Below are 15,413 nucleotides of genomic sequence, written 5' to 3' on the forward strand. Positions count from 1 at the left end.
ACAGCATTTTGCTATAGAATATGATTTCTATATAATTTATTATAGAAATGTTTATAGCATTATACATGTCTTAACTGTCACTAAAAAAATAATAATAATTAAATCTATTAAAAAAAAAACTTACTGACCCCTTACTTACGACTTATGAACAGTATTATATTTTATTTTATTTATTTATTTTTATATAGTTAGCACGATCCTGGAAATTTATACTGAGCGTAAGAAACACATGTACACTGTAAAAAAAAAAAAAGAAAAAAAGTTGAGCCAACTTAAAATTGTAAGGTAACCAGCTTCAGCAGATTTTTGAGTTTTCTCAACTTATTTTTGTATAAACTTAAAACAAGAATTTGAGAAAACTCAAAAATCTGCTGAAGCTGGTTGCCTTAAAATTTTAAGTGTGACCCTGGACCACAAAACCAGTCTTAAGTCGCTGGGGTGTATTTGTAGCAATAGCCAAAAATACATTGTATGGGTCAAAATTATCAATTTTTCTTTTATGCCAAAAATCATTAGGATATTAAGTAAAGATCATGTTCCATGAAGATATTTTGTCAATTTCTTACCGTAAATATATCAAAACTTAATTTTTGATTAGTAATATGCATTGCTAAGAACTTAATTTGGACAACTTTAAAGGCGATTTTCACATTATTTAGATTTTTTGCACCCTCAGATTCCAGATTTTCAAATAGTTGTATCTCAGCCAAATATTGTCCGATCCTAACAACCCATACATCAATGGAAAGCTTATTTATTCAGAATATTATTTTCGAATATTTATTTCGAAAAATTGACACTTAAGACACTTTTGTGGTCCAGGGTCACAAGTTGGGTCAACTTTTTTTTAAATATAGTGTAGCATTTCACATTAAAGGAGACATGAACTGCCTTTTTATTATTTTGTACTGTTTTCTGAGGTCCATTTATAATGTTATCAATATTTTTACATCAAAAACATTATAAATTATAAGTAATAGGCTATTTTATGTCCTGTTTTGACCACCCTTATCAGAACGCTTCGTTTGAATAGGTGTGGCGGATTGTAGACTCGGAAGTAAATGCCCACTGCTATGATTGGCTAACAGTTGTTTATGTTTGACAGACTACATCCTTCACAGATGGACACTGCTGTGTTTAAGGTTAAAAATGCATAAATATTCAGTACATATCAAACAATGTAATAACAGACAAAGCAATAGTCATCAGGTGATGAAAACAGTTACTCACACTTGTGTGGTGCGACGTCGGATCCAATATTGTTAGCACAGGATCGTCTTTGTTTAATTCTTTCTGAAATTCCTGCGTCAAATTGTGCCTTGTTTATAACTGAATCCGTGGTAAAATTAAGTGAACAAAGGACCAAGTTCTTCCTGACATGGTTTGACACTTCATTAATCGGTGGGCGGGGCTAAACAGGCAGTGATGTGGAAGCAGGCATTGATCTTCTTCTGTGGAGGCGGTGTTTAGCCACATTATTACGTCATAAAGTGGCACATTCCACAACCTGTCGTTTTTTGACAGATTGGGTTCAATATAAGCTGTTTTTAGACTAACGAGAAAGTTTTGAGTTCTGAAACTTACGTAATGTTTTTATACACTAAAAAAAAAAAGTTGTGCCAACAAGGCAACCAGCTTCAGCAGATTTTGAGTTTTCTCAACTTGTCGTTTTAAGTTTATACAACATAAATTTGAGAATCTCCCACAAAAATAAGTATATTATATATCAATTTTGATTTCTCAGTTCATGACCTCTTTAAAAGTCATTGTATTGTTTACATACAGTTTACCTTTTTTTTCAAATTGGTCACTTGTTTGCAGATAATCTTGACAAAATGTGCTAAATGTAGCTGAGAGCGTTAGACTTGTAGTGCTTGAGAGTATTACACTTGTATACTGCAAGTATTCAAAGGTTTCAGGAAATTAGCTTAAATATTTAATGAACAAAGTGAGTGGAGGATGAAATATTTAATAAACAGTCAATAAATGCAAGAGGAGGGGTGTTACTGTCCTAAATAGCTTGCTTTCATCTGTTTTTGTTGCTCCGGTTTAGTTTCTGTTGTTATTTTTTACTGAAAGGACTGCTTGTGTTTACCTTGAAATCATTTAGCTGTGCTAAAATCTGACATAGTGATTACTGAGCACTTCTTTGTACACAACCCCTCTCTCTGTCTTTGTCACTCTCTCTCTCTCTCTCTCTCTCTCTTCTTCTTCTTGTGTTTGTTTTCTTTGATCAAACAGATCTGCAGGAAGAAATTGTTCATAGAGAGTGTGTCAGAGTGTGTGTAATCAAAGAGTGACGTGGTGCTTCTCTCATTAATGACAGACAGCGTAATTAGTTTGGCCCAGAGAGAGAAACTCTCTGCTGTCGTGTCATCAGTCAGCTTGATTTGATTGTGTTTCAAAGCACACTTCAATCAAAGCAAAAGAGAGAGAGGACGATGAAATGAGTTTAACTGAAACAAGATGTTCTTGGTAGTTACTAAGGTGTTTACTATGTCATTATAGGGTGGTTACTAGAGCATTGTTGTTGTTTTTCTGTTTTATTATGTGGCAGGTGAAAATTATGATTCTAATGGCTTAGAAATGTAATGGGACACCTCTTTTCAATAAAGCACAAGATTTGAATCATCATTCATGTTGAGAGTACTGCAGAGTGAGTACTTTAATACTTAATGTTCATGTTTTTTTCCCTAACCCTAAGCATGACTTCGCCTTAAAAAACACCACCAGTCAATTGGAGCATGGACAATGAATGTAATTAAAAGAGAGTGAAGAAGGATTGTGATGCTCTAGTGAGAGTCGGGCTGCAGAGGAAAGTACAAGATGAGCATCTTTATTTATGGATTTCCACTCGGTCTAATTTAGAGCGAGTTCCACTAGGATACATCTGAAAGGCTTCAGGGGGCAATGAATGAGCTCAGCCTTACAAAACAACTCATATATGAGCCATTATGTGGAGGTATCGAGCACACATGCTTTTACACACACATACACAGAGATGCTGTTTTTAAACATTTGGTTGTCTTTATTCAATAAATCTCATTTGTCACTGCATACATTCAAATCTGGCTCCTCAAGACACGTTGCATCAGGTTTTACGTAAATGATTTGTTCTCTAGTGGAAGTTTTCCAGTGAATTTCGTCTTAAATTTCAGTCTGTTTCTTTGACTAGCATTTGACTTAAGAAGACTTGAAATATAGTGCATTATAAGTTGTATACACTACTTTTAGGATCCATTTAATGATATTTTAATATTATTTTTTTGGAGCTCTGTCAGTTATATTAGTATCTTAATCTTAACTTAATCTTTTCTTTCACTTTGTGTGTGTTTGTGTCCTACCTCAACTAAGAAGTACAGACAAATGCAACTGCGAGACACATTTTCATTTTTCTTTTATTTTCAGAGTTATATCTGCTTTACTAAGAAAAAGAAAGCAAAGAAATCAAGCTATTTTTCAGCCAAGACTACAACATTTGAACAACACATTCACTAGCAGCTCATGCATTAATATAATACATGCCATGACATCAGCTATGAAGATTTCATCAGAATCACTGATGCTATGGTTTATTTATCAGTTTCATGAAATAATCATATGCTTTACATTTGCTTCAGCTCTCCCATCAATTGGTAGAACTTACATGCTCGTTGATTTGCATATTTCATCAAAAAAAAACAAAAGTTGCTTGGAAATTAGTGTATTTGGATGTGTGTGTGCTATTTTGCCTCGGTAGAATAGTAGTTTGACGTCATCTGTTACCAAAGAAAGTGATGGGAGGATGAAACGATTAATTATTCTGTTTCCACATCTTCAGTGTTCTTACAGAGCCAGAGAGAGAATGTAATAATAAGGCAAGAGATTTACTCTGCACCAGCTACAGTTTCACACACACATAGATATGTCAGGCTGGAGTCACCACACAGCATAAGGAAGTGAGAGGAAGTGTGAAAATGAGATCCTTTAGAAGATAACCGGTTTAATAGTCTTTGTGCATGTGTTTAGCTTTAATATGTGGGTGAATGGCTTTTCTTATAATGCATATCATTTCAGTGTGTGTGCTTGGTATTCCCTACATTACTAGTAATTTTTGCAAAATTTTTTGAAGAATAGAATGTTCAAAAGAACAAATAAACAAATGGAAATAGAAATATTTTATAGCATTGTTATAAAAATACATACATGCATACATTCATAAATGTATTGTCTGTGACTTTTAATGTTTAATTTTTTAATTAAAGTATTAATTTAAAATCGTACTGATATTTTATTAAATTTTTTTGCTGTATGGTAGTTAAAATAGCGCATACTGAATGCTCATGCACTGTATAAGCGTCCATCTCACTGGATGGCATTGATCTTAGTACAGGCATTGATCTTTTGGTAAATGCTCTTAATGAATTCACAGTCTTACAAATGACTTCAAGCATGAAGGGCTGATTTCTCATTTTGACACAGTAAACAGGATATAGCTGAATAAACAGCAAAATGCGTCAATTCCTTTCTTTCAGTCTTAATCTGTCTTTGGCTTTATCTTTCGCTCCTCTCATCGCTGTATTTCTTCAGATTTGGCGAGGCATGCCTGGAGAGGTTTTTTCACATGCTAATGTTGGCGTGCTAACATCACTATTGCATTTACTGTTCTGTTTTAAAGGGGCGTTCACACTCATGGCAATTTGCATCGACAGAGTGACTGAAAGTCAATCGTTCTGAATGAGCATTGATTTTGGTATTAAAGTCTTGTTTTCATATGAGGGCAGTCAAAGATGTTTAAAAGCTTTTTTTAAAAGAAGCCTCTTATGCTCGGCAGTCTTTATTTATTAATAAATACAGTAAAATTATTTATATTGTGAAAAATTATTACAATTTAAAATAACAGTTTTCTATTTCAATATAGCCTATTTTAAAATGTATTTTATTCCTGTGAATCCTTGCTGAATAAAAATAAGATTTTTTGATAACCCACAAGGTTATCGGCATCGACAAATATGAATAATTTTTTAATAATAATAAACCTTACTGACCCCAAACTTTTGAAAAGTAGTGCAGAATTATGAGTAACTAGTCGTCAACTGGCTCAGCGATTATTCAAATTTTTTCACATTTTATTTTTTTAATGTCTGTGCTGTAATTAATATGCTGCATGCCAATTTGCTCTGCGTGGTCTTTAAATATATCCCCTAAAAGCACTGCCGTTAAAGTCATACACATTCAGACATATTTGTCCATTCTGTCAAATCTCACATTGTTTCTTGTGTTTCAAGTGTTGCATTAAGACAGCATGTCAAGTTAAAAATAGTCAAATTTTTTAAATTGTGTCATGAGACTCCAGTGTTCTGTTCCAGTCCAGTACGCTCCGTCTAGCTGTTTTTGAAAACAAGACACATCTTATGTAAATGCTTGGGGTCAGGTGACTCCAACACCAGTCTACTTATACAAGATGTCCAGCTGAGACAGATAAGTCCACTATTCGTTTAAGCCACCAACTAACTAGTCGGTTTTGAAAGTATTTAGTTTAGTACCTCTACCCATAGTAGTGAATGGTTCAAATGTTTTTAAGGACAGTCCACTATAGTGGACACTATGAAGTTTGAAATATGAACTAAATTTGACAATCTTTAATCCATATTGTTTCTTTCTCTCCCTCTCTTTATTTGTTTCTCTCTCCTTGTGTTCCTGTTTTTTGTTGTTTCACCTAATTTGTTTGTCCTCTACATTGCTTTCTGGCCCTCTTGTCTCTTTGTCCATCTGTCTTTCTGCAGTAGACTCAGTGTGTGTGGATGAGGCTGTGAGAGGGTGAGTGTATCAGGATGACGATGAAAGGCTTGTCCTCCAGCCGCAGCCACCACCACACACTCACACACTGCGACCCATCCTACGAGTCTTTGACCCTCCGCCACGACCGACGGCCTTATGTCCTCAACCAGGCCCACCCGACCGACCACAGCTTCTACGGGTGCCAGTCCGATCTGGCCAGCAGCACATTTCCACGCCGACATCACGGCTCGCATCACGAGCTTAAGGACGAATGCGCCATAGTACCCTATGTGGGACCGGGGGGCATAGCTGGGGGAACTGGGGGCGGGTGCGGCCCATGCAGCTCGGCTGCCATCCCATCATCCCTGCTGGAGAAGTTTGACCAGCAGCAACCAGTGAGAAAGGATGGGTATCACACGTTGCAATACAAACGGACTGCAGCGCTGGAGCACCAGCGCAGTGACAGTCCTGGGCGTATACGCCACCTCGTACACTCCGTCCAAAAACTGTTCACCAAGTCCCATTCCCTGGAAGGTCCCAGTCAACGCAGCCTCAATGGAAATGACCCCGCCATCACAGCCGATGCAATGGCTACGGCTATATCCCATCCGAACGTTTCCACCACGACTGTAGGCACCCTGCACAAGTCGTCCAGCAACAAGCGGGGGAAAAACAAGGAACGCAGTCGCTCCGAGCCCAAACCTCGTGCACGGACACCCGGGTCGGGTTACTGGAGCTCTGACGACACTCTAGACAGGGAGATCTGCCTTTACCACCAGCATCAACCCTCTGGAGTCATGACCATGGGCCGGCATCCGGACAAATCCCAGTCCCACTACTTCTTGGGACAGAGCTACAACACACTAGGAGGGGGACACTCGTCCCTGAAGACCTCACGAAGCAACAATGACGTTGGAAGTTGCTCCACTTGCTCCAACCCCACAAGAGGCGCTCTGACTTTCAGAGGCCCGACGTCAGTGGACCAGGCTGGGCCGCTTGTCAAGAAGAGCTCCTGGTCAAGCACGCTAACGGTGAGCAGGGCCCGAGAGGTGTACCAGAAGGCCACTGTCAATATCGATAAAGCTCTAGTCAAAGCACAGACCTGCCAGCAGGGACGAACCTGCCAGTTTTTACAGGTAGGAGAGAGATTTCTCCTCTCTTCATCAGCACGACCATCATCACCTTTGTCATTTCATCTGTCTCATCAGGTCAGCTTACACACCTCATTCGTTTCTGCTGAGGAGTCATTTGATTTCTTGGTGTGGAAGGTGTGACATCTCTTCATCTTTGTTTGTCTTGTGCTTCATCTCTCTCCACGTTTTCCATCTTTCAGCGCATGATCTTCCTGCTGTGTTTGCATGTTTGTGAAGAGTAGACATATTGCATGCATGTGCATGTCTGTGTCCAAGCATGTTATAGGGGCCGTTCACACAGGATGCATTTTTGCATCTGTCCGTTTTATAATTTTTTTCTTTGATAACATACTAGAATGACTTCTTGCTGGGTTTTAAATGTTTCTATAAAAATAAGTTAGACTGCAGGTTACAAACCTGCAACTCGATTGCGAAACTCACTGTTTTAAAATAGTTTTTGTATGACAACATGCTATAGGGATGTCTTTGATCATTGTGACGTGTCTTGCTGTTTGTAATTGTTTCGTTTGAAAAGTGCTAAATGGACATCTGTGACCGTTGTGACGGGTCTTGATAAATTTTTTATAGTTTTCCTATGAAATCATGATGGATTGATGCCTCAATAAATGATGCCTCAATAAATTTCTAATTTTATGTTTATTAATAGTTAGTAAGGTAGTTGTTAAAGGGATGGTTCACCCAAAAATGAAAATTCTGTCATTAATTACTCACCCTCATGTTGTTCCAAACCTGTAAGACCTTCATTCATCTTCGGAACAAAAATTAACATATTTTTGATGCAATCCGAAAGCTTTCTGACCCTGCATAGACAGTGTTCTGAAGATGCACGAAGACCTTACAGGTTTGGGACGACATGAGGGTGAGTAATTAATGACAGAATTTTCATTTTTGGGTGAACTATCCCTTTAAGTTTATGTATGGGGATGGATTAAGGGATCTAAAATATGTGCATGCAGAAAAAGGTTTTGTAAGTAATAATAAACAGCCAATATGCTTGTAATATGCATGCTAATAAGCGAGTAATTAATAGTGAGAATTGGTCCCTAAACTAAAGTGTTACCGACATATTTAATGAGTAAAATGCATCATGCTCTTTTTTCATTTCACTGGGCCTCCGTCTATCTTTTTTTTAGCATAAAAACACATCCTGTATGGATGGTCCCTTACAATGCCGGTGTTGTTGAATGTATTAACATATGCTCAGGACTGACCTGCTGTGTTTTAGCAGCACTGAATGTGACAGATTAAAATGAACTCAGAGACCATGGCTTGTGTTTTGATTTCTTTGTTGTGGACTAATGCTGTGTGATGGAGAGATCATAAACAAATAAGAGAAGGATAAGTGAGAAAAATTTCAGCCTACAGCCCTGGAGATCAGAGACTGTTTGTGTGAAGATTAAGAGGAAAAAAATGGATTTTGTTTGTCCTTTTGCTATCTCTCTGTCTCTTATGTTCCCTATGTGACACAGTTACTGAGTCTTAGAAAAAAAGAAAGTGATGGAGAAAGCAGAAAGGGAGGGAGGAGAGCAGAGGAAAAGAGTGAGGTGCATGTAGAATGGAGAATTGAGAGAAAAGAACAGAAGAGGAGTTAAATATGGTCAAGGTCAACTAATTTGAGGTGACCATGTCTGCTACAAAATGACACCATAAAAATAATCCATTCAACTTGTATGCTGTATAAAAAAGGGGCTTTGTGATGATTAGGAGCCTTGTGCATTTAACCCCCGGTTTCACAAACTAGGCTTAGGCCTAATCTAAAATGTAAATCTGAGCCGTTTCAACTGAAAGAAACTTGCACTAACTGATCTTAAAATATGTCAGTGCATTTGTTTTGTCTGAAGATGCACACCAGTATTATTTTATTCTAAACCACATTTATAAAAACTACTTAAATGTCCTAATTGAACCATTGCCTAATCCTGGTTTAACTTAAACCCTGTCTGCGAAACCAGGGCTAAGTATACTACAAATACATTTACATATTTATGTGCTTAATAAAAATACCCTATAAACTAGTATACTTAAAGTCTGCTAAATTGGAACAACTAATTTTGTGCTCAATGCACTTTAATTGTGCAGAAGTAGTGCTGAGGTACAACTAAAGATATACTGAAATAAATTAGATTGTGCTAAAGAGGAAATATTGCAAGTATACTTCAGGTACACTTTAAATATCTAGCATTTAAAGACTGATATTATACAGATACAATACAATCCTTATTAATAGTGATATTAAAACACATTTTAGGCATAATATTAAGAAATGTGTGTTGTGCAATAACGAAATATAGTTTAATTATAATTTTATATCAGTGAGCCTTAAGAGATATGTCAATAAATAATGGATTTGAAATATACTTGGTATGAAATAAATTTATTTTAAATAAGTCATGTAATAGGTTTTTTTTTTTTACCAGGAGATGAAAAGTCTTTTTACAAGGGACTAGTAAAGTGTGTGTGTGTGAGAGAGAAAGTCAGGGAACGAAAGAGAGAAGAAGGGTAAGAGGAGAAGACGTTGCAGATAATAGAGTCAGGAGAGATAGAGGAACTAAATAAAACTCTAAGGAGAACTGCCAAAGTGCCCGTATCTGAGCCCCCATCTGCAGTAATGAGAGTCTGTCTGCTAATAGAGTTAGCTTGACTGTAAGTACACTGACTTGCTGTGGATAACTCCAGATGTCTTAGTTCCCAGTAATGCTAAGGTCACGGTCATTCTCATAGCAACCATAGTTTTCAAGCAGAAGGATTATTGATGTACTTTGTTTCCGTTCTGCCTCTCTCTCTGCACTTTTTCCTCATTTCCATCCTCTTTAAAAAAAAAAAAAAACCTTAGCACTCCATAGAGAGTGGATCCTTTCCCCTGGTCTGAACAATATCTCTCTTTGTGCCCCTTTCTCTTCTGTTTTTGGTGACGGAGGATAGGTTGTTGGCTTCGCCCCCTAGTAGAGCGTGTGAAAAAGAGGGTAACGTGTGAAAGAATTTCTTTAGCATGCAATGCACATCACGGAGCGAGCCTGAAGCCGGGCTCACTAGTTCTCCTTCACTGACCACTAAAAATGGTGAAAGATTTGAAAAGAATCCGAGCCGTGCCTGGATAATATGAAATGATTGTTATTCATCTCCGAGAGGTGAGAGGCTTTTGAGGTGAGGGTTTGAGAGGTACACATTACGTGTGTCGTACATGAATACTGCAAGTGGGTGTAAAATGTTTTCAAGATCATTTTCAGGTAATGATGTTGGTTATGCAGAAGTCAATATTGCTTTTTGTAGTGGGAGCAGCAGGTGTTAGTGTGTGGGTACAGGTTGCATAAGGCTGTGCGCGTTATGCCAGGATGCGCTTTTAGCTTTTTAAGTGCTGTATTATCTGATGTATCAAAGAGGTTTTATGTTATAGAGATAATGTGGGAAAAGACTGAGAAGTCATAGTCATATCTGTAGTTCAGCAGGGAGGGGTTCTGGTTAATACATTAGAATAAGGACATAGTAAGCATTTGGTGACGTATTAGTTAACAGTTAGTCATTTATAAAGCATTTTTTTATGTTTTAAAACATTGATCAGCACATCATTTATGCTTGGACAGTTGCAATGCATTACTCTTGTTGGTTTGGGACACATAACTTAAATATATCAGTGGTTTTAAATGAGTTGTAATTGGTTTATTAGATTTAGATTTACTGTGCATTTCTAAACTAATTACTATTTGGTGAGTTAACAGCTGTTTACAAAACATTTATTTGTTTTATTATATGCCTAGTTATCAAATATGAAAGTTATTATTACTTCGCCACTTAAACAAAAATTAGAATAAATTTTTAAAATTAAAATTAGTTGAAGTTGAAGTACTAAAATTTACAAAAAAAAAAAAGTACTCTGATCCAAAACGAGCCGTTTTCTGAGGGTTATTACATAAATGCTTTTTTATTATTGATGATGAGGACATTTTAAGTTATGAAAAACTTGCAGGATGTATTAAGAATACAAAGACCTCTTCTGTGTAAAAAGATCAAGGGAAATTTGGTTTGTCATGTCATGACCCCTTTAGTACTATAATAATACATAAATAATACTTAAACACTGCCACCATATTTATATATAAACATATTAATAATTACAATTTGCAACTGTTTATCAAGTAATGTGCTCATTAATGCATGTTTGAATGATCATATGAATCTAATTGTTTAGTTGATTTCATTTATTGCCTAATTAATTCTCTATTATCTGTCTACATCATGCACTGCTTTATAGCTTGTCATTATTATTAAGTTTTACAGGCAGATCAGGCGTTTATGAGAAGCTAACTTTCTCTCGCTCTCTGCAGGTTCCTCAGGATGAGTGGGGTGGCTTCTCGTCTGTGGGTCAGGATGACGAGATCCCGTGCAGGAGGATGAGGAGCGGCAGCTACATCAAAGCTATGGCAGAGGAGGACAGTGGAGACTCAGACTGCAGCCCTAAACCCTCACCCAAAGTCCAGGCCCGGAGAGCCAGCTACCTGAAAGCCACTCAGCCCTCCCTCACCGAGATGACCACACTCAAGTGAGTCTGGAAATGCATTTGCTTGTGCATTTTGTTGCCGTGAAATCACATGGGAAATTAAATGCATGTGCTGTATGTGTACGTCTGGTGTGCATGTGCGTGGACCTGCCGATCCGTCTGCAATTTCAATGAACCCTCATCTTCTCTGGGGTCATTTTAAACACGGTATTTTACAGGCGTTTCACCATCTCTAAGTGCTGTTGGGATGGGTCTCTGGAGACAGTGTAGTCCCGTCCTTAAATCCACCTCTGTTCACACACAAATGCATACACACTTACTCGGTGCAATTTCATATAAAATCCCTTCATGTCCTGAGACTCTTACCACTACAGTGAAATCCTTTCACTCTCCCCTTTATTAAAAATTCAACAGAACAAAGTCATTTCAAAGGGAATTTTCCTGCGCCTTTAAAGTTCCTTCCAAGTCCTTTCAATTTTCGGGTTGCACACCGTTATATCGTCTGAAAGTGGGTCTTTTTTAATGCGGGAACTGATCTCGGCTTCAGTATTTATGTTAAAACCTCACATGCATATTGCTATTATAGCCGTGTAGCTACTATACAGTGACAACATATCCTACTTAGAATATTTACAATGAAGTGAGTCACTTTTAGGATCCCACAGACTTATTCATGAGAGCAAGCTGATTTGCATTATAAAGAGAATCAACACACGCTTTTAGTTCTGTGTGTGTGTGAATGTGCACTTTTGTGTGCAAACTTTGCAAACAAAGCATTCATATAATGTGGGCATCATTGCTGTGACAACAGCATATGCTCATCAGTGCAGTGTAAAAATGTAAGTTCTCTTTTTTTTTAAAGAAATTAATCGTCACATTTGATTTTAAGGTACAATTCTCGCAATTAACAAACCATTAACTATGACATTTGCCTCAATAAACTACTAATTTGCTGCTTATTAATAGGTAGTTAAGTTTAGGTATTGGGTAGGATTAGGGATTTAGAATATGCAGGATAAATACTAATAAACAGCTAATATGTTATTAATAGGCATGCTAATAATCAACTTTTGTTCAGCAAGAATGCATTAAATTGATGAAAAGGGACAGTAAAAAATGTTACAAAAGATTTCCATTTCAAATAAACGATCATCAGAGGTTGGGTGAAAAAAAATATATTGTAGATTCTACAAAAATATTAAGCAGCACAACTGCATCAAGTATACTAGAACGATTTCTGAAGGATCATGTGACACTGAAGCCTGGAGAAATTATTGATGAAAAAATTCAGCTTTGCCATCGCAGGAATAAATTACAATTGAAATTATTATAAAATAAGCTGATTTTGCTGTATTTTTGATTGAATAAATGCATATTATAATAATTTCTATGTATAAGTATGACAATTCAAATTGTGTATTTAATTTACTCAAGCATATGGTGCCATCAGTGTTCCAAATGAATGCTCCCTTCTCAGTGTGTAGGGAAAGGCGAACACTTGAGTAGGGTTCCTGTCATGTGCTCTTTATCTTTTTCTGCTTGACAGGATGTGCCACAGCATTGAATATTTATAATCAGAGCATTGTGCCTTGAACTCAAATATGGACATACACATTCAAACATGCATATACATACTCCTGTACACACACGTACATAAAACTAGGGTGATAAATAATGCATAATAAAAAAGGAAATTTCTAAACCTATGAACCGTAAACGCACTTTCTGTTCAGAAACGCAGTAATACAGTAGACATACACACTCATACGTGTTTAAACAACCGCATGTATATTAGAGAAAAAAATGTTGCGTTATATAATAAATATGCAGTCCCCTGAGGCCTGTGCTCATTATAGACAGATATTTCCTTTATTTCTGCAAAACCGTTCCACAGATGTGGGACCTGAGTCATACAGTATCAATTTTTTTTTATGAGCAATTTTTTTTTAAACAGTTTTTAGTCAAATTTTGCCAAAACACACATAGTAAATATTCAATATTCATTTATTGTATATGATTAGTTATAAAATTAGACAAAAGTTACATTTTAGTTGATGATAATGTGTCATTTTTTAATAGGCCAATGTCATTAATTACACATATATTAAACTATAATGTTTTGTTTAAATATTTGAACCATGTTTAAATAATTTAAACATTTTAAATATATCAATGATTCATCTAGAACATATAACATGTGAAAAACTGTCTTTGTCAAAAGCTGAGCTTCTTGAAATAACAGCATATAATGAGAATACATGAGCATTGTCCTATTTTTTCCGCAAGATCTAATTGTGTATGCTTTCCTTCTCATAGTACACTTCAGCAAACATCTACTATTTTGTTGTTTTTCCATCATTTGCTGCTTTAATTGATTTCATCCACTGTCATCTCTTCCTCTAAATCTATTCTTGTACTTTGTTTCTCTTTTCCTCCCTCTCTCTCTACATTCCTCACTCCAGTGAAGAATGACTAATGTGTGTTTTTTCTTGCTGTAACTGCATACTATTTTAAGAGCCACATCCATAATTAAGATTGACTCGACCTGAAGGGATAGAATGCGTGTTTGTGTGCGTTCATGTTTTAATGTGTTTCTGTGCTCATATTTCAAAGACCTGATTGCCCATCCACATGTAAACACAAACAGTCAAATGCCAGTACTAATTGTGAGGAGTTAATGTTTAGATTGGTGTCAGATATATGAAGAATACACTAACACACACATAACCAGGTCAAGCTGTTTTTAGGTCAACAGTAATGAGTATGAGATCTCTGTTGGAGGAAAACCACAGGAACATGATGAATGAGTGTGAGTTACAAGAGTAATCTCACCCCTCATTAAATACTTGAACACCTGTTCTCGCTCTCTCTCTGTTTGTAGGATCAGTACGGAGTCCCATTCCCCCAAGCTGCAGATCCGGAGTCACAGTTACCTGCGAGCGGTGAGTGAGGTTTCAATCAACCGCAGTTTGGACAGTCTGGACCCGGCCGGTCTGCTGGCCTCGCCCAAATTTCGCTCCCGAAATGAGAGTTACATGAGGGCCATGAGCACCATCAGCCAGGTTGGTCATCGCCCCCTTCGTTCTCTGGTGGAAATCGCCATTAAGATACTGATCTTACGCCAGTGGGAAACAACAGCTCGGCCTGGATCAGATCCTAATGGTGATTTCCAACCAGAGCCTTCCTCAACGTCAGCCTTAAAGAAGGTTTGCAAAGGGGAGGAAAACATGCAAACGAAAAGAAGTTATATTTTTGCTTAATTTCTGCTCAATCCCATTAATCATCTCATGGAATCCTTTATCATCTCTTCATCCATGCATTATTCAGAATCCTAATTCGCGTACTATCAGTATGGTATGGAAGTTTATGATTAGCTTCACAAATTGTATATTTGTGAATACTGTGTTTAACGTGCCCTAGTTAGTGTACTTCTTGATAATTAAGGTCCTTGCACACTGTCAGAAATCGTATGCGTTTTTTTTTTTTTTTTTGGTATAATGCTTGCTACGGATGCGAAAACGCAGAAAATCAAAAAAAATCTAGAAAATCGCAGAAAACCTGATCCGATTTTTTTTTTTTTGTGGCTGTGATGTTTTTGTGTGTTTAAACGTGATTGACACACAACGGGAGGTCGTATTTATTTTTTAACGTGCAAAAAGTTTGGAGGAGAATTTCGGACTCAAATGTGCAAAGACCTTAAGGCTAAATCCCCAAGTATACTTCAGTTTTGACATGAATATTAGTGAATGCATACAACCGAACACATTATTACTGTTTGCTACTGTTATTCTGATTCTATTAATTAAAGTAGTTTGTTGGCATTATTTCATTCTCTTCTTTTTTTTTCTGTGAAACGTTGGCTCAGTGTTGCCACCTTTTGGACAAACGAATCAACTCGCACATATAAAGTTCACACGGTTTAAAAAAAAAATTGGCTGTGTTTATGGTATGTGCGTGTTATGTTGATGAAATTTACATCTTACATACTGTGCACATACCTTGTC

General features: G+C 36.9%; 1 protein-coding gene across 9 annotated transcripts in view; it reads left to right on the forward strand.

Moving 5' to 3' along the window:
- The window catches only part of dlgap1b (discs, large (Drosophila) homolog-associated protein 1b), a 110,413-nt gene that overhangs the window by 53,794 nt on the left and 41,206 nt on the right, over nt 1–15,413 (forward strand). For 7 of the 9 annotated variants that reach the window (XM_058764858.1, XM_058764854.1, XM_058764863.1 and 4 more), the window contains 3 exons: nt 5,766–6,896; nt 11,237–11,451; nt 14,291–14,471. In XM_058764858.1, the coding sequence (XP_058620841.1) occupies nt 5,814–6,896; nt 11,237–11,451; nt 14,291–14,471 (1,479 nt within the window). In that variant the 5' untranslated portion in view covers nt 5,766–5,813. The remainder of the gene's footprint in view (nt 1–5,765; nt 6,897–11,236; nt 11,452–14,290; nt 14,472–15,413) is intronic. The other 2 variants (XM_058764862.1, XM_058764855.1) reach the window with 2 other exon arrangements.

The sequence above is a fragment of the Onychostoma macrolepis genome, chromosome 24 (genome assembly GCF_012432095.1).
Source record: "Onychostoma macrolepis isolate SWU-2019 chromosome 24, ASM1243209v1, whole genome shotgun sequence".
In the NCBI taxonomy this organism is placed as follows: domain Eukaryota; kingdom Metazoa; phylum Chordata; class Actinopteri; order Cypriniformes; family Cyprinidae; genus Onychostoma; species Onychostoma macrolepis.